Genomic DNA, 27639 nt, shown 5'->3' with positions numbered 1-27639 from the left:
ACATGACAAAACATCACATTATTCAGTTGAGCTATTTTTTTGGCCCCACACTCTATACTTTAAAGAGAGAGTTAATGCAGGAAAGGGTTGGAAGGCAGAAAATGGGGGTGTGTGTGATAACTTCCAGAAGCAGCAGGTGTACTACTTCATGTGGAGAGACACAAAAGAGAGGAGGCAGTGGTGCTTCCCCTTAGGAGAGTAGAGGAGGGACTGCTGGGAAGGGACCAAAGATTGTTCCAGACTCATTATGAGAGAGAAAACTGAGAACGAATGTGAGAGAATAGAGGACCCTTTCTAGTTTTGCCATTTGATTTCCTGCAGTGCTTCCTATTGGCACGAAGCCAGGTGGCAGTATAGCCTAGGAAGCCATCTTCAGGTCAGAGCCCCACCAGTATAGAACACAATGGTGGGCATGGGGCTGAGAGACAGTGGGTAAATTATGGGCCCAGTTAAGTGCTTCTCTCCTTCTTGTGAAAGGCAGTGGAGGATTCACAGTAGAGGCCAAAGTCAGAATCACACTGACCTCCCATTCACTTAGAATTGGATCAGGGTAATTTACCAGAGAAGATCAATGTGTTTGGTGAGTGATACACACAGGTATTGCATATTTGTATGAATATAGAAATTTACAACTATTAAGTGAGCACATGCTGTCTCCTATGGGTTGGATCTTGGTCTGCTCCAGCCAGTGAAACTCATGTGTGTGTGTGTGTGTGCGTGTGCGTGTGTGTGTGTTCTACACATTTGTAAATGACAGAGGGTGCTGCTGCTGCAATGAAAAGAGTGAGATGCTACTTAGGTTATGCTCCTCAAAGACAAGTGATTAAGACGTTGAAATCTATACTTTGGCTAAATAGATAAATAAAACATTGCCCTCGGCTCTCTCAAGTGCTTTGGCCTCCATGATCCTGGAGTGCTAAGACTGGGTCTTGGAGCAGAGCTCCTAGATGCTTACCTCCTGCCAGTCAGCTCTCTGTAAGTCCCCCATATTGGCTTCCATCTTGAGTGTGCCACTGGTCAGAACAGACCAAGACCTCCCCAGTGATGGCAGGGCTTCTGGTTCTGTCTGGGTCTTGGCTAGTAATTTCGTTGACTCTTCCACAGAGTCATCCTTAGGTGACCTCCTGTGGGGATTTCCTTTTCCATGTTGTGCCATGCATGTAAGTGATTAAACATTTTGATCACACTCCTGCATGTAAATATGTTGACACATATATACGACATATGAGCTTAGCTATCTGAACACAACAACCTTGCATATTACTTTGCTGCTTATGTAATGGAAGATGTAGACATAGAATGTGGATTCCAGAAAACATTCAGAAGCTCTTGAGGGCCTAGCAGTAAACTATTTTCTTCTTTTAAATTTATTTTTCCTTTATTGGGGGATTAATGTTTTACATTCGACAGTAAATACAATAATTTGTACATGCACAACATTTCTGTTTTCCACATAACAATACAACCCCCACTAGGTTCTCTGTTATCCTTTTCCAGTTCCTGTACTCTCCTCCCTCACCCACCCCAGGGTCTTTTACTTTCATGCAATATTTCATTTTTGGTGCAATAAAATATTTTTTAGAGATATTTGAATATAGCTTTAAGTGTCTTTAAGTAGATTTGACTTAAAAAGTTCTATAGGGGGCCAGGTTCTATAGTTAGCGCAGTGGGTTAAATGCACATGGTGCAAAGCATAAGGACTGGCGTAGGGATCCCGGTTCAAGCTCCCACCTCCCCACCTGCAGGGGGGTTGCTTCACAGGCAGTGAAGCAGGTTTGCAGGTGTCTATCTTTCTCTCCCCTTCTATGTCTTTCCCTCCTCTTTTGATTTCTTTCTGTCCTATACAACAACAGTGACAGCAATAGTAACAACAACAACAACAATAAACAACAAAGGCAATAAAAGGGAAAAATTAGCCTCCAGGAACAGTGGATTCATAGTGCAGGCACTGAGCCCCAGCAATAACCCTTGAGGCAAAAAAATGTTCTATAGCCTATACTTCTGATTGGCTTGTATACTATCTTATCAGCCTGTTCTTACTGAGCCTACAGAGAAATTAGACACATTACCTCATCTCGTCCTTTCAAGTCTGTTTCTCACCTCTGAAGTGGGGTGAGGGAAGGTTTATAACATTATTCTTCCATCTAGTCTGTCACTTTTGTGTTTAGCATCCAGGACAGAAGAAGAACCCAGATTCTCATAAATGGTATGACTTGGACAGCTATTCCTAGGAAACAACGGTCATGAGAGCACCAATTAGTTCCCCATAGGTCACTCAACTGAAAAGTCAGGAGCTGAAATTGAAAGTCATTATCAACTTGACCCACATTTTCACTAGTAACACAGAGGACAAGAGACGTTTGAGCCAAGTATTGCCCCTTGCAGAGTTTAAGCAGTTTGTCATGAAGATTACAAGTGGCTTTTGGAATATCCATGTGCTTTCAGTTTTGTTGCTGTCCCCACAATAGTGGACCTTTCTTAGTGGTTGCTGGTTTTCCTACCTTGGTCAGGGGCCTACTGAAACATTTGAAATGTGGAGCATAGGATCAAATGGTAGAAATTTTGGAAACTAGAGAAACGGAAAGAAAAGGCACCCATTAACATTCACCCCTGAACATCATCATAGCTTCTTCTGTGTCGGTGTGTTATTTTGTCTTTTTGGATTTGTGTCACTGTAGTTGATGCTTACATGAAGTTTGCGAATTGACCCATTACAGTTGGTATCTCGTGTTAGCCCTGTCTTCCGTAGCCTTCACTACCATTATCTTAGTATCTCTGTTGGGTTGAGCAAACTGTACCAGTGATTTGTTTAATCACTGCTCTCCTCCTACCTGTACTTTTTGTCTTCTCCTTCTTCCTTGTTGCTGTACTCATTCTGTTGAATCACTAGTTTTCTGAAAAAACATTGATGTAGGGGCCTAGTGATATGGGCTTGAGTGGCTTTGTCAAGTTCCATAATCTCTTTTGCTCTGTTTATTGGCTCTCATAAGTGGGTAGCAGTGGCTGACTCCTCCTGACCCCTAAACACTTAACCTGCTTCAGTGTAAGAAGTAAAATCCGTCCCCTGTCCCCTGTGATCTCCATTAAGTAAATGGACTAGATCAATTAAACCAGGGCAAGAAACAGCAAATATTCTCAATGTAATCATTAGAGTAGCATACAAGGTGTCCTTTTAAACAGAGATAAGTTGTTGGCAAATTGTAATTACTCGCCTCTGAGCTTCACTCCCCTTGATTACTTTAATGGCCATGCTTGGACCATATTTATATGAAGTTGTGTTTAAAAAGACTGTTTTCTTAATTTAGGAAATGTTGTTTTATAATTTTGCTCTTGTCTCAGAGGTACAGTTGCAGACCTCCTCCAAATACACTTTAACACACCTTGCCCACTATCAGTCTCAACCCCCAATCTCCTAAACCCCCAATCACCCTTCCCTTTTCCCTAGAGGTTATTTTGTCTGTTGTTTGACTTGGGATTTTTTTTTCTCTTTAGGAAAGTTTTGGATGGTATTCTAATTTTTAAGATAATTTTATTGGTAATTTAATAATAATTAAAAAGATTATAAGATAACAGGGGTACAATTCCACATAATTCCCACCACCAGAGTTCTGTATCCCATCCCCTCTACTGGAAGCTTCCCTATTATTTAGTCCCCTCTGGGAGCATGGAGCAGAATTCTTTATGAGGTGCAGAAGGTGGAAGGTCTGGCTTCTGTAATTGCTTCTCTGCTGGATGTGGATAGATGTTGGCAGGTGGATATATGCTCTCAGCCTGTTTCTCTTTCCCTAGTGGGGTAGGACTCTGGAGAGGTGTGGTTCCAGGACACATTGGTGAGGTCACCTGCCTGGGAAGGTCAGGATGGCATCATGGTAGTGCCTGCAACTTGGTGGCTGAAAGGTGGTATGATATAAAGCAAATTATTAAATAAACAGGAATCCAAAGGTAGGAACAGAGCAAATGAAATTAGGGGTCCTCGTGTAGAAAGAAATGAGGAAGTCAAGCAATTTTTATTCTCCCTTGTCTAATGTCCATTCTTCCTGCCTATCTCTTTCCCTAAAAGATAAAGGCTCTCTTGAACTCAGTGTTTGACATTCTCATGAATTTTCTTATGCTCTGTATCCATGGATGGATATGTTATATTGGTTATATTTATTTTCACTTTATGTTTTAATTATTTCTCTTTCTTTCTTTCTTTCTTTCTTTCTTTCTTTCTTTCTTTCTTTCTTTCTATCTTTTGGTTGCTACCATGGTTATTTATTGATAGGCACTACAAATTCACTGCTCCTGGTGGCCATTTTTTCCTCTTTCTTTCTCTCTCTCTCTCTCTCTCTCTCTCTCTCTTTCTATTTTATTTTATAGAACAGAGAGAAATTGAGAGGGGTTGGGGAGATAGAGAGGCAGAGAGAGACCTGCAGGCTGACCTGCTTCACTGCTCATGAAGTGTTCTTCCCCATAGGTGGGGAGCAGGGGCTCAAACACAGGTCCTTGTGCTTGGTAACGTGTGCACTCAACTGAGTGTGCTACATCTGTCCCCCTGATTTCCATGCTATAAAACTTTAAATTATCTGATAAATTCAACTTGCATTTTTCTTTTTTCCCTTTCTTTCTTTCTTTCTTTCTTTCTTTCTTTCTTTCTTTCTTTCTTTCTTTCTTTATATTTTATTTATAAAAAGGAAACACTGACAAACCATAGGATAAGAGGGGTACAACTCCACACAGTTCCCACCACCAGAACTCTGTATCCCACTGTCTCCCTTGATAGCTGTCCTATTCTTTAACCCTCTGTGAGTATGGACCCAAGGTCATTGTGGGATGCAGAAGGTGGAAGGTCTGGCTTCTGTAATTGCTTCCCCACTGAACATGGACATTGACAGGTCGATCCATACTCCCAGCCTGCCTCTTTCTTTCCCTAGTGGGGCAGGGTTCTGAGGAATCGGAGCTCCAGGACACATTGGTGGGGTTGTCTGTCCAGGGAAGTCTCGTTGGCATCATGCTAGCATCTGGAAATATAGGGTGGGGAAGATAGCATAATGGTTATGAAAAGAGACTCTCATGCCTGAGGCTTCAAAGTTCTAGGTTCAATCCCCTGTACCACCATAAGCCAAAACTGAGTAGTACTCTGGTATATTTAAATATATGTGGTTTTATGTGTGTGTGTGTGTGTGTTTGTGTGTGTATGTGTGTATCTTGTTGGTCAAGTAGAACACAATGTTGCTAGAAATTTCTACCTTCAGTTCTGCTTTTTTCCCTGTGCTCTCAATTATTTTATTATTTCCTTTATATTTTGGCCTATTCCTTCCCCAACACCCCCCCAGAGGCTGTTAAAGTGAATTATTATCAGAAGTTGCCCCACAGACATAATGGATGTTCACAATATGGTAGGGAAAAGATAGATGTGAATTAGATTTTGGTCAACAAGGAAGTGACTGTCAGCACTGTAACTGCTGGAGGTTGATAGCATAATGGTTATGCAAAGAGACTCTCATGCCTGAGGCTCCAAAGTCCCAGGTTCAATCCCCTGCACTATCATAAACCAGAACTGAGCAGTGCTCTGGTTAAAAAAAAAAAAGGAAAGAAAGAAACACAAATACGTAACTGTCTAGTCACAGGTGTATGTTCTTGTCTGTAATGGAGGGCTTGCAGCTTTCATATACATGCATGGTGGGAAGCCGGAGAAGTTCGCTCAATTTTGACCTTAGACTTTAAAGTAGTATCATGGTTTAAATCTGCAAAACTATTCCAGCTGTTAAGAATGTAGTTATTCTTATTCAAATGACCTGCTTATTTAAATATATGTTTTCCTTACTTGCCACATTTTTAAAGTCAAGACACTAGGCGATCACCCCAAACTACAGACTTGTTTCTTTCCCCACTTTATTGGGGGCTAGTGTTTTACAGTGCAGTTGTTGGCACAAAAGTACAACCTCTCATCTCCCCATAATAGATGTCTGTAAGACACTCTGTCCTCTAACTTAGGTCCTTCTCCATCATCACCAGGATCCAGAGCCCCTCCTTCCCATCCCCTCCTCTCCTCTCCCAGAGTCCTTTGCTTTTGTTCAGTACTGTTATATACACATTCTTTACAGCATTAAAGGTAGGTACTGCTAGCTTTCTTTTTTTGTAGATAAAATACATATAGAAATGAAATGGGCCGCCATTCTCTTTAAGAAAAAGAAAAGGAGCTCTAGAATCAGTTATGTTTCTCTTTTTCAATGCACAGAATTGTTGTGAGCCTTTGACTTCCATTTTTTTCTACATGGAAGCTATAATCTATGGTTTGCAGTTTCATTAATTTTTAGTGACCAGAGCATTTCTGAATACTGATAAATTCTGTTAATAATTAAATTATTCTAATGAGTTCATTGTGCTTACGGTGGAAAATAAGCCTCTGAGTCACTTTCTTTTTTCCCCTTCATGAGCAAATGCCAATTACAGTAAATTGGATTTTAACATTTGACTAAGTCATCATCTATAAGCTAAATGAGGTTTCAGCTGACTAAACTGACTGTTCTTAGAAGAACCTATGTGACAAATAAAGCACACATTTCAGAAAAAGATCAAGGTCTTCATGTAGACAAAGAAATTTCAAACCTAAGAGAACATGTTCTCTGAAGGTTAAAGGAGATTTTTCAATTATCAGGTAAACGAAGCACAGTGGAAATGATTGCATCTTCTCTTTTTTTTCACTGTGATCCAGAAATAACCGTATTGATTTTGAGCTTTTTATTTTAAAAAAGAAAATCCCTGCCATGAAGTGTCGTGGCTTTGTGAATACTGAGTTAACCCCTGGTAGCCAAGCACAGTGTGAGAGGCATGATGTCACCGTTGCCCCCAAAGTCATCTCAGAGATTTTTCCTGTTGGCACTTGGAATAATGAGGTTGTGTTTTGTTTTTTTCAGGTCAAGTTTTCAGAGTCTGATTACTTTGGCAACGTCCTGCAAACCCGCAAATATTTAGCACAGTCTGATTTTTTCTGGCTGAGGAAAGCAGTTCCTAAAACAGAGTGAGTAAAAGGGGAAAAAAGGAAGTGGATAAAGGAGTTGGGGAGTGAAGTCTGTACCTAGAACTGAAGTCAGAGTCATCTCAGTTTGATAAAATGTGGATTTTATTTTGACACCTCTTATTGAATTGTTATGGCTACTCCTGGCTTCAAGACATACCCCCCCAAATGCTTATTAGAGTGCAAATATTCACTTCACATTGAGGTCTGGTTATCTATATGTGCATCCACACAGTATATTACTCTAGAATTTCACACTCAGGTAGAAACCTTTGAAGATCTTCAAAAAGCAGATAGTTAAAAATAAAATATAGGAGTCGGGTGGTTGCCTAGCGGGTTAAGCACACATGGTGCAAAGCACAAGGACGGGCGTAAGGATCCCAGTTCTAGCCCCTGGCTCCCCACCTGCAGGGGGTCACTTCACAAGCAGTGAAGCAGGTCTACAGCTGTCTATCTTACTCTTCCCCCTCTCTGTCTTCCCCTACTCTCTCCATTTCTCTCTGTCCTATTCAACAACGACAACAACAACTACAACAAAAATATATAATCACAAAATGCAGATATAATTTCATAATTATAAGGTCATTAGGAGACAGTTGTAGAGGCAGTGACTTTCAAAGAATGATAGTGCCATTATTTTCCATCACTAGCAGTTATGATTTATGTGCTGTCCTTCTAGCTGCAAGTAGGAGATTTCCCTACAGGTAGGAAAAATTCCCTGGGGAGTTTTGGTACCAGGATCTGCCTTGACTTCCTTTAGAACTGTCCACGATGACGATAGCAACTAACACTTATTATGCATTTGGTAACTTGTTTCTTTCTCTCATCATTCCTCTGAGTTGTAGGTGCTATGTGTCACCCCGCCACCATCTGATGAATGAATAAGAGACAACTGAGAAATTCTTTAGCACAGGCTCAGATGAACTTTTGCTTTGCCTGTGGATACTTTGACTCTTGTCTGCTATGACCTACTTCTTCTTCAATGTTGCTTTTGTTTTCTCCATTCTCTTCACATTAGATAAGTTTCATTGATCTTTCATCAAATCCACTGATTCCTTATTTGGCCTAGTTTGTTATAGTCTTTGTCTACGTTTGTCTGTATTGTAATATTAGATTTCCTTTAATTCTTTGAATACATTTTTTATAATTTCTATTATCTTTATTTATTTATTTAGTGGATAGAGACAGCAAAAATTGAGAGGGAAGGGGGTGATAGAGAGGCAGTGAGACAGAGAGACACCTGCAACACTATCTTGCCACTTGCAAAGCTTTCTGCATGCAGGTGGGGACTAGGGGCTCAAACCTGTGTCCTTGTGCATTGTAACATGTGCTCACCAGGTGCATCACCACTTGGCCCTCAGTATAGAAATTGTTTGAACTTATTGATACTGATAGTTTTCAGGTTTTTACAAAAGTAAACATCTAGACTCACTCATAATCAGCTTTATGATTGGTATTTCAAAATACTTTTCACTTACACAACATTTTTATTGTTGTTGAAAAGTCTTTCTTCTATAATGTGGCATCAGGGAATGAACCCAGGGTTCCCCCTCAGGAAAGCATGATGCCACCACTGGGTGGCCTTCCTGGGTCAATTTTTTTTTCATTCTTTGTTTGACAGATGGCGAGGCATGGGGGTAAAGTCAGAGTAGAGGCACCAGTCCTGCTGATAAATTTCAAGTTCTAACATGTGATGAGCAAAAGTCCATAGTCTTCTGCTCTACTTTGTCCCAAGCTCCAGCAGTTTCTCAAAAATAGTTTATTATTATTATTTATTTATAAAAAGGAAACACTGAAAAAAACCATAGGATAAGAGGGGTACAGCTCCACACAATTCTCACTACCAGAACTCTGTATCCTATCCCCTCCCCTGATAGCTTTTCTATTCTTTATCCCTCTGGGAGTATGGACCCAAGGTCATTGTGGGATGCAGAAGGTGGAAGGTCCAGCTTCTGTAATTGCTTTTCCGTTGAACATGGACATTGACAGGTGATACATACTCCCAGCCTACATTTCTCTTTCCCTAGTGGGGCAGGGTTCTGAGGAATCAGAGCTCCAGGACACATTGGTGGGGTTGTCTGTCCAGGGAAGTCTGGTTGGCATCATGCTAGCGTCTGGAACCTGATGGCTAAAAAGAGAGTCAACATATAAAGCCAAACAAGTTGTTGACTAATCATGAACCTAAAGGCTGGAGTAGTGCAGATGAAGAGTTGGGGGGGGGTTGTCTCCGTTCTGTAGATAGCTAGTAGGCATATTTTAGTTATATTTCTTTTTTTCTTTCTTTTTTTTCCCTCCAGTGTTATTGCTGGGCTCGGTGCCTGCACCATGAATCTACTGCTCCTGGAGGCCATTTTTTCCCCCTTTTGTTGCCTTGTTGTTGTAGCCTCGTTGTGGTTATTATTATTACCATTACCATTGTTGATGTTGTTCATTGTTGGATAGGACAGAGAGAAATGGAGAGAGGAGGGGAAGACAGAGAGGGGGAGAGAAAGACAGACACCTGCAGACCTGCTTCACCGCCTGTGAAGCGACTCCCCTGCAGGTGGGGAGCTGGGGGCTCGAACCAGGATCCTTACGCCGGTCCTTGAGCTCTGCGCCACATGCGCTTAACCCACCGCGCCACCGCCCAACCCCCTTTAGTTATATTTCAAAGGGCCTATAGCTATACTAGTTTTTTTTTTTTTTTTTTTTGCCTGAGCCTGAAATCTAATATGCAGGTGGATCCAAGTTATTGTCTGGGGAGATGATGTTATGGCTGGAAAAAGGACCAGAAAGCTGGATCAGAGAAGAGAATAGCTCCCCAATATGGGAAAGGTGTATAGATACTGTTGATTGTAAACCTCAACGATTTGATGTGATCTGGGGCCCCTACTCAGCTTAGGAGCCTATGTGACCTCTGCATCCCTGTAGATCTGAGCTCACATTCTATGGTCATGAGTAGAAACATTCCAAGCTTCCCCATTATCAGGACCCATCTTCCTAAGGTGTAGCATAGAATGTGTTGTCTAACCACCCATCAGAGGATGGAACATTGTCTACCATCGTTGATCCAAGTTGAAGGCAAGAGCCTATGGGGGTCCACAAAGGGGTCTATTTTGTTGTTCCTGATAGAGATGACTGGTAACAATGGAGAGAGGGATTTATTTGAGGTCTAGGCCCATCATGTCTGTGTGGGAATCTCAGGACTCTCCGACTAGGGCCCCAGCTGATGGGGTGGCCTGATAGTGACTAAAGAGTCATTGTTAAAGTATGCCAGTCTCTTGCCCTTATTCAGTTTTTGTAGTTCTTGCTTTGATAAGGATAGCTTGGGAGTGAGTGAGGGAAGTACAATAGGAAGTAGGTGAGGAGGGTATCTAAGTTTAAGTAGACTCTATTTCATTATGAACTACATACTGACTCACTGTAGACTATTGTGTACTTTTGCTTTCAGGTATATATTTTGCCCTAATTTATGGATACATGTGAGCATATGCCTTATCTCATGGGACCTGGTCTATATCTAGGTTTTGAGACTTTATTGGGAAGTGAAACACCTGGAATGGAATTAGAGAATCCTATGAAAGGAAAGGTCTCACCCGAGTAATGAGTCTGAAGGGTTGATACTCCATGCCTGACGTCTCTGGACACAGTCTGAAGTGAAGCATACCTAGGTGGTACTCGTTGTGTTGATTAGGTTGGGATAAACAGATGTGATATCATTTGGTATGAATTGAGAGAAGCATGCAGGAAAATGAGCCCCAATCTAGAGGTTCCAGGACTGGAGAAATATAGGCTCTATAGAGGAGGTGGGAGGTTCCTGCTGTCTTAGGGTTTAAGAAATCAGTAGATAGTTATTGCTATAATCATATTATTTGGCAATTGGGTTAACTTTGAAAAATCCCTTTGTTAGGATTTGCTGTATCATACACAACATCACCATAATTTATGTCCTTTGATATTATTTGTATATAGCTGTGCCACCAGTTGCTTCTGTTCTTTCTGTCCTAAGCTTTTAAGAGAGTCAATATATATATGATATATATTATATATAATATGTATATTTATGTGGCATTTGCTAGACTAGTTTGCAAAGTCCTGAAACAATGGGTGGTTTTGAACAAGTTTGTCTTTATTTTTTGTAGATAGGATCTGTTGACCTTTTTCATATCATAATAGTCTGGCTTCTGTCACCCAGTTTTCCCCTTATGGCCCACTTTCTAAACTTAGCTGACTTCCTGGTTTCTAGATCTTTACCTGGTTCTTTAATGCTCTCTGGGGTTCTGGTTACTTTTCTTTCCAACTCCCTGCTATGTCCTGGCATCTATTAAAAGAAACTCTAGGCCTTGAACCTTCCTTGGCCCAAGCTGTGATTATTACCCCTCCCTTGTAACTGGGGCTTCTGTCTGACCATCCTTGGTATCTGTCATCAAACCTTCCTACAAGACATACCTACAATGTCAGTTAACCATGTTGAAGGCCTAAAGCTGAACCACTTCCTACACATTCTCACCTCCAATCAAAAGGCACAATAACAGAAAGTGGAAGACTCTGGAATTTTTTGGAAATGACAGATAGTTGGGTTAAAGCCATCTGCTCCACTCTCTGTGCTTCTCTCATCACAGAATCTCTCAGTTCATTTGTTTAATTCTCAATTTAAATTGTTTAGCAGAAAATTTAAATTTAGGACTCTAAAACTAGCTTCTCAAATCCTATGATGTCAGGTAATGGCTTCCAATAAACCTGTGAGTCTCTCCACACAGTATGGCAGCCCCAGATCTGTGTGAGTCACCCAGTCCTTGAAGCTCTGTCTTGGACTTTGCAGTAATCCAAAGCTTTCATCAGTAGTTTTATGACTCGGTCAGGGGGCTCCTCCATATTGGAGATGCTGTCAGATTCACACTTCCATTTCAGAATGTCATTATTCATGTGGGCAGAGTGAGGCCTGGGTTGCTAATTGAAGAACCACTAAATGTATCATCTTTGGCTTCATCTGGAAATGCTGGTGGGCTGTCAGACTCTGATAGCCCTGGCTCTCTCTTCTTTCTTTCTTTCTTTCTTTCTTTCTTTCTTTCTTTCTTTCTTTCTTTCTTTCTTTCTTTTTTAGGACAGAGAGAAGTGTAGGGAAGAGGGGAAGACAGAGAGGGGGAGAGAAAGATAGACACATGCAGACTTGTTTCACCGCCTGTGAAGTGACTCCCCTGCAGGTGGAGAGCCAGGGGCTCGAACTGGGATCCTTATGCCGGTCCTTGCGCTTCGTGCCACGTGTGCTTATCCCGCTGCCCTACCGCCAGACTTCCAGCCCTGGCTCTTTCTAAGATTGCATTCATGCTTTGGGGAAGTGCAGGCAGACATTGTGGGCTTAGTGAAAGTGTTGTTTTTCCTTCCTGTAAATGAAAACAGACACCTCTTTTTAAAAATTTTATTTGTTTATTTATAAAATGGAAACACTGACAAGACCATAGGATAAGAGGGGTAGAACTCCTACCACCAGAACTCAGCATCCCCTCCCCTCCCCTGATAGCTTTCCTATTCTTTAACTCTCTGGGAGTATGTATCCAGGGTCATTAGAGGGTGCAAAAGGTGGAAGGTCTGGCTTCTGTAATTGCTTCCCTGATGAACATGAACATTGACAGGTCAATCTATACTCCCAGCCTGTCTCCTTCTTTCTCTAGTGGGGCACGGCTCTGGGGACGAGGAGCTCCAGGACATATTGGTGGGGTCATCTCCCCAGGGAAGTCCGGTTGGCATCAGGGTAGTATCTGGAACCTGTTGCCTGAAAAAGAGATAACATATAAAGCCATATAAATTGCTGACTAATCATGAACCTAAAGGCTGGAATATTGCAGATGAATATTTGGGGTCTCCGTTTTGGAAATAGTTAGTAGGTCTGTTTTAGTTATATTCCAGAAGGCCCATGACTTCATTAGTTTTTGCCTGAGCCTGACATCTGATATGCAGGTGGACCCAGGTTATTGTCTGAGGAAATGATGTCATGGCTGGAAAAAGGGCTAGAAAGCTGGATCAGGGAAGAGAGTAGCTCCTAAATATGGGAAAAGTGTATAAATATTGTTGACGGTAAACCCCATCAATTTGATCTGGGGCCTATATTCAGCATAGGTGCCTACGTAACCTCTACATCCCTGTAAGTCTGAACTTGCATTCTGTGGTCATGAGTAGGAACTTTCTGAGTTGCACCAATTTCAGGACCCATCTCCTTTTCTTCTTTTTAAAAAATATTTATTCCCTTGTATTGCCCTTGTTGTTTTATTGTTGTAGTTGTTATTGTTGTGTTGATGTCGTCTTTGTTAGATAGGACAGAGAGAAATGGAGAGAGGAGGGGAAGACAGAGAGGGGGAGAGAAAGATAGACACCTGCAGACCTGTTTCACTGCTTGTGAAGCGACTCCCTTGCAGGTGGGGAGCCGGGGACTCGAACCAGGATTCTCATGCCGGCCCTTGCGCTTTCTTCTTCAGGTGGTAGATAAGAGTATGCTATCCAGCCCCAAAACAGACACCTTTCACAAGGACTTTACATTGGTTAATATTTCTGGGAGAATTCCCCAGGAACTACAATCAGGGTAATAATGGCAGGTATTTCTTGAGTTCTCAGACTACATTATCTATTTCAGGAAAAGCAGTATTTTTTTTTTCATTTTGAATTTTGGTTCTTTTTCAGGCATTGCAGGGAATTTTTGCTCCATGATACTCACTGGCTTTAATTGACATCTTTTAGGTCTGAAAATTCATGAGTTAATTGAGTGGGAATGATTCTGGAGTAGCTGTTGTGTTACACTAGTTTATTTTGAACATCACATCATGATTATATTTCCACAAAGCCTTGCAATAACATTTTGTTTCTTTGTGGGTATAGAAGATAAATACTCTTTATCTTTCACTCTCATGGAGTCCGTTTTAGCTGCACTAATGTGCGTTAAGAAGTTTCAAACACGATGGGAAATGTCAGCAAGAATGAAATTAATTGCGTGGTTATCCCTGAAGGTACATGTTTAGGGGCTGGTGCTTAGAATTGTCACTTCATTGGCTTGCTTAAAAATAGAGGATTTACTTCACTGCTCGGCTTGAGTCAAAAGTAATTTCTTTCCCTCAGGATCCCCTTTCTTTGATAGAAATGATTTTAAGCCAGCTTCCCTATTAACTCATTCTCATTCGACTGTGACCAAGCATGTCTGGGTTTCCCTTATCTTCTAAAATATAGGTAAAAGTGCACTGACTGTCTATACAAATCTGGTTCTGCCCAGCATATTTGTTTGCGGAATCACAGACTAGAACAGATATAATGTACAGGATATTAGAAATAAAGGAACAAATATTTTATGGTTTTTCCCATTCCATATTTCTTAGATCAGCTTTGAAAATTGAGAGGTTATAATAAAACACTTCAATGTATTTCCCCCTTCAATGTATTTTTTAAATCCAGAAGTATAAAAAAATAATCAGACCTGCTAGGTAAAATGTAAAACATTAGCCTGCTATCTATGACCTAAAGGAAATGAGATTTTTAATATCTCTTCCATTAGATCAGGTGGTGGGGAACCTCTTATATGCCAAGAGCAATCTGGATATTTATAACATCATTCGCAGGCCATACAAAATTATCAATCCAAAAAATGAACAGTGAATGCTGCTATGATAAAAGCTCCACTTGCCTTGGCAGGACCAGACCAGATGACACACCACCTGCAGCCTGCAGATTCTCCGGCCCTGCACCCCTTCCCCTTCCCCCTCCCCTCCCCTCCCCTCCCCTCCCCTCCCCTCCCCTCCCCTCCCCTTCCCCTCCCCCTCTCCCTCCCCCTCTCCCTCCCCCTCTCCCTCCTCCTCTCCCTCTCCCTCTTTCTCATTATTCTCTATATTCATCTGTAAAGTCATCCTGGAACAGTGAAACCCTGGAGACAACAATAACACAGTTTAAAACTGTGCATATTAAAACCAGAACATGAAAAAAAGTGCTAAAACGAAATATATAATGAATCTGCTATGTAGTTAGAGATAATACAAAATAATTTCACTGTTGCTTTGGCATGGGCACTGACTGATAATAAATAGTAAAGTCCTCAATCATGACCACTTCAGCAATTTAAAGCACCGTAAATTTGTACATTTCCAGAGGTCGTGGGTGGGGTGGATGGAGGGGGGGGCTGTTCTCTGTTCCAGGTTTCATTAGGGGTGACTCAAGCTAGCTGGGTTCTTAGCAGGAGGCTCTGGGATGTACGCTTTTCCAAGCTCGTTTGGGGGTTGGAAGAAGAGAGGCCCCTTCTTCTTTGCTGGGTGTCAGGTGGGAGCCTTTCTGTATTCAAAGCAGTCCTTGTACATAGCCCCCACATCTTGGGGCCAGCAGCAGTACGCCAAATCCTCCTTACTCTTACAGTCTCTCTGACTTCTGGTTCTGTAGCATCTCTTTTGGCTCTCTGCTCTTAAAGATTCATATGGTGAGATCGGGCCCATTGAATAAGCAAGGGCAAGCTCCCTATTTGAAGTTCCTTAAGCTTAATCACATCTGCAAAGGCCTTTGTGCCATGTAAGATACCATCCAGGGGTCAGGGATTAGGATGTAGGGGTGAAAGTTTTCCTGCTATGAGCAGTAACAGTAGGTCACCAAAGCTGCTTTCCCATCACACACTTCCTTGGACAGGTAAACCAGTAAGTTTGTGTTAAACATTACTGTGTATTGAACTACTAATGCAGAATTTGGAAGAAAAAAATCTGTACTCCTTTTATGGAACTAAGTATAGGTTTTATGTGTGTGTGTGCAACCAGGTCCTCACAGAGGCATACTCTCACTGTCCCTGCACTGCTTCTTCATCCACATAGAGAGCCAGAGAGAGGTACTGCAGAACTGGAGCTTCCTCCAGTGCCTTGGCACTCCCTTGTAGTGCTGGGTTTTAAACCCAGGATGTGTACATAGTGAACCAAATTCCTAACCAGCTCTAGATTTCAGTTTTGGCAAGAGGAGTCCCTCTCTTGATTTTCAGTAATGTCTTCAGTGTATTGTACTGATTAAGAAAACTGGCTTGAAATCAGATAGACCAGACACTGTGGAGGATAGAATCCTTGTGCGTCTCATTTTCTACATTTGTGAAATGGGTCAAGAATCCATTCCTATAGTTAGTGTGGGAACAACATTTGGTTAGAAAATGCTTAGGGGTCAGGCGGTGACACACCCAGTTGAGTGCACCCATTACAGTGAGCAAGGACCTGGGTTCAAATCCCTGGTCCTCACCTGTAGAAGGGAAACTTCATAAGAGGTGAAGCAGTATTTCAGGTCTCTCTCTCTCTCTTTCTCTCTCTCTGTCTGCCTCCCTCCCCTCTCTCCCCTCTCCCTCCCCTCTCAATGTCTCTGTCTCAACCCCAAAATAAAAAAATAAAAATAAAAATAAAGGAAGTGCCTAGCAATGTTATTTCAATAAATAGAAAGAGCTTAGGATAAGTGAGTGCTCAGAGAACATTAGCTACTATTTCTACTACTGGGAGTTATAATGATAATGATTAGTGAACTGTGTAGAGCTAGTACTTGGACTTCCTACCTGTTTCATACTCATCTGGTATAATTCGTCTGTTAGGCATCGATTAGTAAAGTGATTGTTCAGAAAAGGAATTTTATTCAAGTGTATTTTGAGCACTGTACCAAAAGACTTAAGTGCTTGGTTTTAATCATAATAGAAGTGGTTGAAACTAAGCCAGGGACGTGCACACTGTGATTTATGAGCTAAATTTTGCCCACAAGGTAATAATGTCTGAACTGTGGCCTAAGAGCTTTTATTTTATTTTAATCTAGTAATAACCATTATAACTTCTGTGATGCTAAAGCCTCATGTATGCACAGTTTGACTGCTTCTGGCTTGCTCTTTTTCTTTCTTTTCTTTTTTTTTTTCTATTTCAGAGAGAGAGTTTGTTAGGAGAGAGACACCACAGCACTGCTCCACCACCTGTGGAGTTCCCCTTGTGCTATGGTGCTCCGCTGTGGTGCCGGGGATCCTATCCGAGGCCTTGAGCATTGAGCATGGCAAGACTCGCACTCTGCTGAGTAAGCTTACTCCCAGCCCTGAGAGAGTGATCTTTAAAGACTGATGTTTGTCGTTGGTTTAATGGTAGGTAATCACTAACTCAGAACTCAAATTAGCAAACTTTATCCTGCCCCCCCCCCAAGAATTTTCCACTCTTCTCACCAATAGGCCTTCTTCTTCTTCTTCTTCTTCTTCTTCTTCTTCTTCTTCTTCTTCTTCTTCTTCTTCTTCTTCTTCTTCTTCTTCTTCTTCTTCTTCTTCTTCTCTCTCTCTCTCTCTCTCTCTCCTGGCTATTACTATATTTATTATTTTGTCAATAAAAATCTGTGGATTTGCCTTCTCACTCTGGAAGTACCTATACAGTCTTCTTGATTTTGCTTCTTTTTACCAGCAGAATGCCAAAATGTTAATGATTTGATCCTTAGAGGAAAATAATGTTTGCTATACCCTGATTTCAGTAACCTGTTGTGCCTTTAAAATATAGTGTAGACTCTTCATAGGTGAAACGCAGTCTCCAGATCTCCCCAAGTCACTCTTTCATTTGACAGTTCAGGCTGAATCTCAGGAAGGTAGGTGAATAATACAGCACAACCCAGCTTGTTAGTGATAGGCGGGACAAGTCATTGGATTTCGTGGTGTGTAAGCAGTGAGCTTCCTGTTGGAACAGGCAGGTCTCTGAGTAGCATGATTGTACAAGGACCTTATGTTGCCACCAGTCCAATGCCTTTTAATGGCCAGGTCTGGTCACAGATGATGCAGCACATAAGGCCATGGGCCCTTTGAATAGCATTTGGCAAATACTCACTTGTTTTTGTATTTCACTTTTTGGGGAAAACCTTTTTTTTAATATTATTTATTTATTTATTTATTTATTTATTTATTCCCTTTTGTTACCCTTGTTGTTTTATTGTTGTAGTTGTTATTGATGTTGTTGTTGTTGGATAGGACAGAGAGAAATGGAGAAAGGAGGGAAAGACAGAGAAGGGGAGAGAAAGATAGACACCTGCAGACCTGCTTCACTGCCTGTGAAGTGACTCCCCTGCAGGTGAGGAGCAGGGTCTCGAACCAGGATCCTTACGCCGGTCCTTGTGATTTGCTCCACCTGCACTTAACACGCTGAGCTACAGCCCAAATCCCTGGGGCAAACCTTTTTTTTTTTTTAATTTTTATTTATAAAAAGGAAACACTGACAAAAACCATAGGATAAGAGAGGTACAGCTCCACACAATTCCCACCACCAGAACTCCATATCCCATCCCCTCCCCTGATAGCTTTCCTATTATTTAGCCCTCTGGGAGTATGGACCCAGGGTCATTATTAGGTGCAGAAGGTGGAAGGTCCAGCTTCTGTAATTGCTCCCCCGCTGAACATGGGTGTTGGTAGGTTGATCCATACTCCCAGCCTGCCTCTCACTTTCCCTAGTGGGGCGGGGCTCTGGGGAAGCAGGACTCTAGGACACATGGTGGGGTCATCTGCCCTGGGAAGTCCAGTTGGCATCATGGTAGCTTTTAAAACAATTTATTATTAGTGGTTTGATAATAGTTTACAAGATTACGAGATTATAGGGGTATAGTTCCACACTGTACCCACCATCAAAGTTGTTTATGTGCCCCTCCAATAACTTCTACAATTCTTACAAAATCTTAAGAGACAGCTCAGCTACCCCCCTCTTGTGCACGTGTTTCTCTATATTCCACAAATGAGCAAAGCCACCCACAGTTTGTCTTTCACCTTCTTACTTACTTCAATAAGCATAATCACTTTCAGTTCCATCCATTTGCTCCCAAAGGACACAATATTATCTTATTGAATTTGCAGAGTAGCATTCCACTGAGTATATATCCCCTAATTTATTTATCCAGTCATTCACCTGTGGACATTTAGGCTGCTTCCACTCCTTGTCTGTTGTGAATAATGCAACTGTGAGTGTAGGGGCGCAGGTGCCCCTTCAAATTAGTGTTTTCATGTCTTTTGGGTCTGTGCCTTGGAGTGGTATTGCTGGGTCATAAGGTATTTCCATTTTTAATTTAAGGACTCTCTATACTGTATTCCATAGGGGATGAGCCCTTTTGATTCTTGAATGTCTCCTTAAAGCTCACTTGGAAGTACTGGTGCTGGCTTTTCCCATTAGTAATGGGACTAAACAGACATGTTAACAAATTCACACTGAATCTGCTCACTTTAGGAGGAAACTGCTCCTAAATGGAGGTGATGATCTCCTCACCGCTCCATTGTTCCTCAATCACTTGGTGATCAATCCCACAACCTTGTGTATTCCTCCTCTGCTCCTGCCTGGAGTCTGATGGCCGCCTGGTGCTTTGTTTCTCTTTCTGCAGGTGGTTTACAAATCCAACGACTGTCAACGCCTTCTACAGTGCCTCCACCAACCAGATCCGTGAGTAGCCGACTAAGTTTTCATTTAGTGCGATGCAAAGTGAAAGGACCGTCCATGCCTGTGATGAAGGGCATGGCAGTCTTCCCCCACCACCCCGCCTAGCCCCCCACAGTGACCAGCTGTGATAGTGAAGGACGTTTTACATCTCCCTGTCCATATTTCTACCCAATTCTCCCCATCCCCCTCATGTCATGTTCTGTAAGCTTTCTGTCAAGATCGAGTTTAGGGGCGAGTTGGTGGTGCATTCGGTTGAGTGCACATGTTACAGTGATCAAGGATCCAGGTTCAAGCCCCCATTCTCCATCTGGGATTGGAGGGGAGCTTCACAAGTAGCAAAGTATGGTGGCAAGTGTCTCTCTTTTTTACTCTCTATCTCCCCCTTTCCTCTCAATTTCTGTCTGTCTCTATCCAGTAAATAAATATAAATAAATAAAAATATCAAAATTGAGTTTTAAAGTCAACCACATTCAATAAAAAAACATGGTAAAGTTGCTTGTTACAAGTAAGCTGCCACTTTCTGCTCATAAGATAAACCTCACTGACCTGCCCAGGCAGTTCCACTAATGCCTGGGCTTGATGGGAAAGACATGCGGGTAACTGGCAGGTTTGAAGGGTTGCCTGAGGGCACTCTGTAAGGGAATGTTGGAAGCGCTTTAACTAACCTGGAGTAACAAGACTTGGGTTTCTTTCATTTCCATGGACGGGAAATGTACTTAAAAATGTCTTAGGGGGCCAGGTGGTGGTGCACCTGGTTAAGCACACACATTACAATGTGTAAGGACCCAGGTTTAAGCCCGTGGGGACTTCGCGAGTAGTGAAGCAGGGTTGAAGGTGTCTCTCTGTCTCTTTCCTTCTCTACCTCCTCCTCCCCTCTAAATTTCTCTCTGTCTCTGTCCAATAGTAAACAAAAAGTAATTAAAAATAAAAAATGCCTTAGTAAGTCTAAAGATTATAAAGGCCATATTGCCACAAATTAAAAAAAAAATATCTGACATCCCCAAGTGTTGGCAGCAAGGAAACATACTCACTGCTGGTGGAAGTGCAAGTTGCTTAAGTCACTTGCAGAACAACGTGGCGTTACTTGGGAATGAAAGGAGATGTGGGTGCTTATATGTGACTATGATTTGGGCTCCTGACCTGTGTCCAGACGTGGTGTTTGAGGGCAGGTTCTGGGACCAGGGGCAGTACCACGGGTGGGGGGGGTGTTAGAAATTTCAGTGCCCCACTTTGGGCCTCATGTTTGCTTCTCTGCCCTGGGGCCTGAGGCGTAGAAATATATTTTTACCAAGTCTCCCAGCTGTCTCTAGCCCAAGTCTCGACTAAGGAGGCTCATGTGAGAATGCTCAGAGAGGTGTTTTTCAAGCAAAAGAACCATTCTGTGTCTCTTCCTCTTTTTTTTTTTTTAATTTTAAGTACCTTTTTATTTATTTGATAGACAGCCAGAAACTGAGAGGAAGGGGAGATAGAGAGCAACAGAGAGTCACCTACAGTCCTGCTTCACCACTTGTGAAGCTTTCCCCCTGTAGGTGTGGACTTGGGGCTTGAACCCGGGTCCTTGCACATTGCAATATGTGCGCTCAATCAGGTGCGCCACCACTCGGCCCCCTCTGCATCCTTTCCTGAGACAATGAGTCACATGTGTGTGTGCTTAGGAAGGGCATACAGCAGTGACAGGGAGTGACAGAAAGAGACATGCATCCTTCCTCCCACGAAGACTTTCATGAGGAAATATTGAGTATGATAGAGCATAAGGGTGAAAGGCACGCAGAACGATTCTACTTATGGTCGGTCTGGCAGCACATCCATATGTAGTAAAAAGTATGAAGACACTGACGAGAATGACAGACACCAAGTTCTGGTAGGTGGAAACCATTTGGAAGGCCCTTTTTGCTTTCTCATGGCCCTGTATCTCCTCTAGTTTCTGTCATCACTTCTTCAGTTGGTAAGTAACATCCAACTCTTCCTTGGTTTTCAACTCATTGATGTGTGTCTACACTGTTGAATCTAGGGGATGGGGTTTACAAAGACTACTCACCTTGTGAGATGGACCCGCCATCTTGTTTTAGATGACTTAACAGCTCCCTCACAGACCATATACTCCTTCAATTTATTTTAAATAGAACATTGTGGCTGTTTTTAGAATGTTTTGCAGTATGTCATCTTACTTGTTCAACACCCATATCACTCAAAATAAAGCCAGATTACTTGCACTGGGTCAGAACCTTCTGATGGCCCTGTGGGTCAGAACCTTCCTATGGCCCTGTTTTTACCTCTTCTCTGTTCTAGCCATTCTGGCCTTCAGCCTGTGTGTAGAATATCTTCCTTTTGGGCATTAATACTTGGATTTTATTTACCTTGGAGAACTTCTTCCAGTGATTCTGCATGGTTCATTTGATTGCTTCCTTCAAAACTTTACTCCGAGGATATGTTTCTCAGTGAGCCAACCTGCATACCCTGTGCCAGTTAGGTGACTTCCCTAGGTCCTCAGAGAAGACCCTCATTCCCTCAGGACTCCAGAAGGCTCTGACTGCCCACTTCCAGAGAGCACATCTTCCTATTGTCACTCCTGTGTGGACACTTTTAGGAACTGGAGTGTCTGGAGGACTGACCTGGAAGACAATGAAGGAAGATGATCAGATGGTAATTTTTGTAACATGTGCTTAGCCAGGTGCACCACTGCCTGGCCCCTCTGTGCTATTTTTTTATTTAAAAAAGGAGATATTAACAAAACCATAGGATAAGAGGGGTACAGCTCCACACAATTCCCACTACCAGATCTCCGTAACCCATCCCCTTCCCTGATAGCTTTCTTATTTTTTATCCCTCTGGGAGTATGGACCGAAGGTCATTGTGGGATGCAGAAGGTAGAAGATCCATACTCCCAGCCTGCCTCTCTCTTTCCCTAGTAGGGTGGGGTTCTGGGGCAGTGGAGCTCCAGGACACATTGGTGGGGTTGTTTGTCCAGGGAATTCTGGTTGGCATCATCATGCTAGCATCTGGAACCTGGTGGCTGAAAAGAGAGTTAACATAAAAAGCAAAAGAAATTGTTGAACAACCATGGACGTAAAGGCTGGAATAGTGCAGATGAAGTGTTGAGGGGGGGTTCTCCATTTTGCAGATAGCTAGTAGGCATATTTCAGTTATATTTCAAATGGCCTGTAGCTATACTAATTTTTTTTCTCTGAGCCTGAAATCTGATATGCAGGTGGATCCAAGTTATTATCTGGGGAGATGATGTCATGGTTGGAAAAGGGACAGAAAGCTGGATCAGGGAAGAGAGTAGCTCCCTAATATGGGGGAGGGGTATAAATATTATTGACTGTAAACCCCATAAATTTGATGTGATCTGGGGCCCATATTCAGCTTAGGAGCCTATGTGACCTCTGCATCCCTGTAGATCTGAGCTCACATTCTGTGGTCATGAGTAGGAACATTCAAAGCTACCTCAGTATCAGGACCCATCTTCCTCAAAAGGTTTCTGCCCCATGATAGTCTTTTACAGACTTTGTACATCTTATGCAATTACTAGATAGAAAGATAGAAAAGATGTAGAGATATTGTGAAGAGATGGTTGAGCAGGCTGCGCTTAAACCTATGAGATGAGTCTCTCCAGGTAAGTCTCTCTCTCTAAAGAGGGGTTGAGCACAGGAGGACGCATAAATCTCACAAGGTTCGCAGCCATTTAAGCCTTCCATCCTCCACAGAAACTCCTACATCTTCCCACCTGAGCATGGCATTCCTCTAAAACATTTAAGCCTGCTCCATTCCATTTTTCTTTACTGTGTCCATTTAGATATAAAGGGATAGGAGGAGATGTTGCTGAGGAGTTATTCTGATGCAGTCTCCGCCCCCAGGTTTTACTATGCCGCGCGAAACCCTAGCATTGCCCCCTTCAACCAATCCTGGCCCTACACGTCACCTCTGGTTGTCGCCCAATAAAAAGCCCCCTCACCCCCCCCTCTCTCTCTGGGCTCTCAGCTCTCCCTCTCTGAGGTCTCGCTCCCTGCTCTCCCCCCGTGGTCAGGTAGTGGGGACGGCCATTGCCGGCTGGCTCCACGTGGTCCGCTGCGTGGGCTGCAGAAATACAGCTTCCCTGCCCAGTACAGCTTCCCTGCCCAGCCGTTGTCTCCGCGTCACTGTTACCCGCCTGTGAAGCTAGCCCGCCCAGCCAGAGCCCTAAGAATTTTAACAACACTCAGGTGTTGCATAGAGTATTTTGTTCAGCCTCCCTTCAGAGGATGGAACATTCTCTACCATTGTTGAACCAAGTTGAGGGCAAGTCCTATGGGGGCCCACAAAGGGGTCTATTTTGTTGTTCCTGATAGAGATGACCAGTAACAATGGAGAGAGGGATTTATTTGAGGTCTAGGCCATCATGTCTGTTTGGGAATCTCAGGACTAGGGCCCCAGCTGATGGGGTGGCCTGATAGTGACTAAAGAGTCATTGTTAAAGTATGCCAGTCTCTTGCCCTTATTCAGTTTTTGCAGTCCTTGCTTTGATAAGGATAGCTTGGGAGTGAGTGAGGGAAGTATAATAGGAAGTAGGTGAGGAGAGTATCTAAGTTTAAGTAGACTCTATTTCATTATGAACAACATACTGACTCACTGTAGACTATTGTGTACTTTTGCTTTCAGGTAACTCAGCTATTTCAGCTTTCATGTCTCTAATTACCTCGAGGTAGCTAGTATTTTCCTCGAGGGTCTCATCTGTTGTTTCCCTAATTCTGATAGCCCTTTTCTCCATAGTTGTCATTTCTGTGATTATTAGGTTTACTATTGCTTGCACACTTTTCTTATCTATTGTTACTTCTGACTGATTTGGAGTTTCTTCTGGGCTCCTGTTCTGATTCATTGTAGTAGCAGTTTTATTTGCTCTTGATTTAACCACTTTTTTTTAATTGATGTGGTTTTTATTTTTCTGTTCTGTCGTTCTTCAGTTGTTGTGTTTTGAGTACAAGCCACACTATACTAAAGACCTTTATGACAAGTGTAGTCACCAACCTCAGAAATTACAACAGTAGTAACTGAGGCAAGGATTGATGTAGTTCAACCAATACCATTTAGCCAAATAACACCTCCAGTCCAAGAAAAAAAAAGCAACCAAACAAAAGAAAAAGAGACAGGAAAAAAGGGAAAGCAAGCATAGACAATTATGCAAATCTACTGTCCACTATAAATTCTACGGATAGAAAGGGGAGAAAAGGAAGTAGAGAAGACACACACGCATAGAGTCCACTCTGAGTCAGATTTCTTCCCCCAAATAATTCACAAGTGAGTATCAGTGAATTCTGAAAACAAAAGAATGAAGGAAGAAAAGAATAAAAAGAAAAGAGAAAGGAAGAAAGAAAGAAGAAAAAAGGAAGAGCAGTGAAAGGAAAGTTGTTTTTTTTTTAATTAGCTAGGAGGAGGGAAAAAGGAGTAGAGAGTTGTTTTTTTTTTTTTAATTGGCTAGGAGGAGGGAAAAAGGAGTAGAGAGATGAGGTAGAGAAACAAGTTCCTCTCACAGTGGATATGACACCCAGTCACCTAGCAATGGAAAAAACAATAACAGTTAATTTTGGTCAACCTGAAGAAGGTGGATGGAAAAGGGACACATATGTATAATAATAGTAGTAATAAAATAAAATAAAATGAAATAGAGTATAAAACCCCTAACAGTCAGTCTGCAGCTTGGATCACTAGATTGGCTGCCAATTGTAAGAAGTATCCAAAAAAAAAACACCCTCCAGGTATTCTTTTCCAGGCAGGGATGAGGCTCTGATTGGTCAGGTATTTTTTCACTCAAATAGAGCTCCAGCCACTTAAAAGAGAGAGGGGGGGAGAAAGAGAGAGAGAGAAAAAAAAAAGAGAGAGAGAAGAGAGAAGTTAAAGGAAGAGGCTTGGAATGACACTCCAGGTGAGCCAGGAATCTTGGTAAAGAAAATAGCTCAGCAGGGAGCCTGCTAGGAGTGGCTGTGCTGCCCCTGGGGGCTGGTACTGTGGTGGGGGGGGGATGAGCTCAGAAATAATCAAAGAATTTTCCTTTGTCCCTCAGACCTCCATTTGTCAGCCCAAGAGAGACTTATGGGACTGTATTTTGGTGTCACTCTGACCAGCCCATGTTCACCTTTCTACAGACAGCCCAGTATCCTAACCTATCCAGCGGATCCTGGGTTGCAAGCTGCTGCCTCTGGGAGCTCATGGCAGCTGTGTCTCCAAACTCTCCATCTTGGCTCTTCCCCCCTCTATGCCATTTTTAAAATTTATACATTAATTGATGTAAACTGTTCAGTAAATATATATATATATTTTACCAGAGTACTGCTCAGCTTAGGCTTATGGTGGTGTGGGGGGATTGAACCTGGGACTTTGAAGTATCAGGCATAAGAGTCTCTTTGCATAACTATTATGCAATCTACCCCCCCAATATTTTATATTTTGTACTTAATTGTAGAAATATTCATTATCATGAAAATTCCACTGCATGATCCTCTCCCCAATTTATTGAGGTATAATTGACAAATCCAAAATGATACACAGTTAGGGCTGGGGAGATAGCATATGGTTGTGCAAAATGACATTCATCACAGAGTCTCTGAGGTGTCAGGAGTCCCCTGAAACACCATAAGCTAGAGATGAGGAGTGCTCTGTTAAAATTAAAATGAATACGCAAACAAATAATCTTCACCATGATGTTTCACTGTAACTCCCAAGTTGAGAGCTAACCTGCCTATGTTATATGGGGGCTTCTACTATTTGAGATATTAATTATAACTGATGTTTTCTGAATTATATTTTTATATAGTATGAATTCCTTGGAGTAACCTACTAGGAAATAGATAATAGTTTGGATCATCTGTTTCTCATATATATATATATATATATATATATATATATATATATATATATATATATATATATATTTTTTCCCTTTTGTTGCCCTTGTTGTTTTTCATTGTAGTAATTATTGTTGTTGTTGGATAGGACAGAGAGAAATGGATAGAGGAGGGGAAGACAGAAAGAGGGAGAGAAAGATAGACACCTGCAGACCTGCTTCACCACTTGTGAAGGGACTCCCCTCCAGGTGGGGAGCCAGGGGCTCGAACCGGGATCCTTATGCTGGTCTTTGCGCTTTGCGCCACCTGTGCTTAACCTGCTGCGCTACCCGACTCCCTGGATCATCCATTTCTAAGTAAACTGTTTTGGGCCAGCAAAATAGCTCACTTGGATAGTGCTATACACATAAGCCCAGGAAGCTTTGGTACTATAATCTCTCTCTCTCTCTATCTCTCTCCCCCTTTGTCTCTGTTTTTAAAAGTAAAGAATTTTATTATGTGATATTGGTACTTGCAAAAGAATATACAGAATGCCTGCTATTTAAAGTAAAATATTCCTAATTGGCATTGTTAGGTAACTGGAGGTGAGGTTAGAAGTGCTCAAAAATGTTCTCTCTAAGTCAGTGGAAAGAGCATCTCAGATACCATTTCAGATTAAGGTGGAAACCTGGATATGCAATATGTGAGCACCAGCAAAGTTATAAAGTATGTAAAAACATATATATATATATATATATATATATATATATATATATATATATATCTGCTTATGAACCTAAATCAACAAGAACCAGAATATTCCTGAGGTTATTAGATTGTCCATGCTCTGCCCCATCCTCTTTCTTGTCCCCATCATACAAGTAACCACTGCCTGAGGTCCCTGTTTATCTTTTCTTTTATTTTTAAAGTGAAATTTCTATTATTTCTCTATCCATAAACAATATATAGTTTGATTTTTGCCTATTTTTTAAAATAAAAATAAATATGGTAGCACACTACATGAAGTCACATGAGTTAAGACTCATCCACACAGTATGTGACAATAAGCTTTCTTTATTTTTTGAAACTGTATAATATTCCATTGCACAACTGTACCCACATATTATGTTTTTTATAATCTTTGTATATTAACAGACCTATTTTTTTGCTGTTAGGAAATGTCCTAGTCTAAATATTCTTGTACATGCTTCCTGAAAGGATTTTTTGGGGGGGTTTACCAGAAGTGGAATTATTGGCTTGTAGGATATGCAAATACTCAATGTTACTAAGTCACACCAAATATCAAAATGAGTGTTCTAATGTCCAGAAGTGTATTCATTTGCACTGTCATCACTTCTTGTTTGAGGCTATTTTCAACAGTCAGTGCATATAACAGAGTAGCTCTTGAGTAAGAAAAGGCATTGAGATGTCACTGCATGTTTTCACACCC

General features: G+C 41.8%; 1 protein-coding gene across 1 annotated transcript in view; it reads left to right on the top strand.

Annotated features, from left to right (window-relative positions):
• PHEX (phosphate regulating endopeptidase X-linked) overlaps positions 1-27639 on the top strand; it is a 256270-nt gene that overhangs the window by 181001 nt on the left and 47630 nt on the right. Inside the window, exons 14-15 of the mRNA XM_060183651.1 lie at positions 6900-7003; positions 19337-19395. Of these exons, the coding sequence (XP_060039634.1) occupies positions 6900-7003; positions 19337-19395 (163 nt within the window). The remainder of the gene's footprint in view (positions 1-6899; positions 7004-19336; positions 19396-27639) is intronic.

The sequence above is a fragment of the Erinaceus europaeus genome, chromosome X (genome assembly GCF_950295315.1).
Source record: "Erinaceus europaeus chromosome X, mEriEur2.1, whole genome shotgun sequence".
Classification (NCBI taxonomy): Eukaryota; Metazoa; Chordata; class Mammalia; order Eulipotyphla; family Erinaceidae; genus Erinaceus; species Erinaceus europaeus.
Note: the sequence above shows the minus strand (reverse complement) of the source record. Positions and strands in the feature narration are given on the sequence as shown.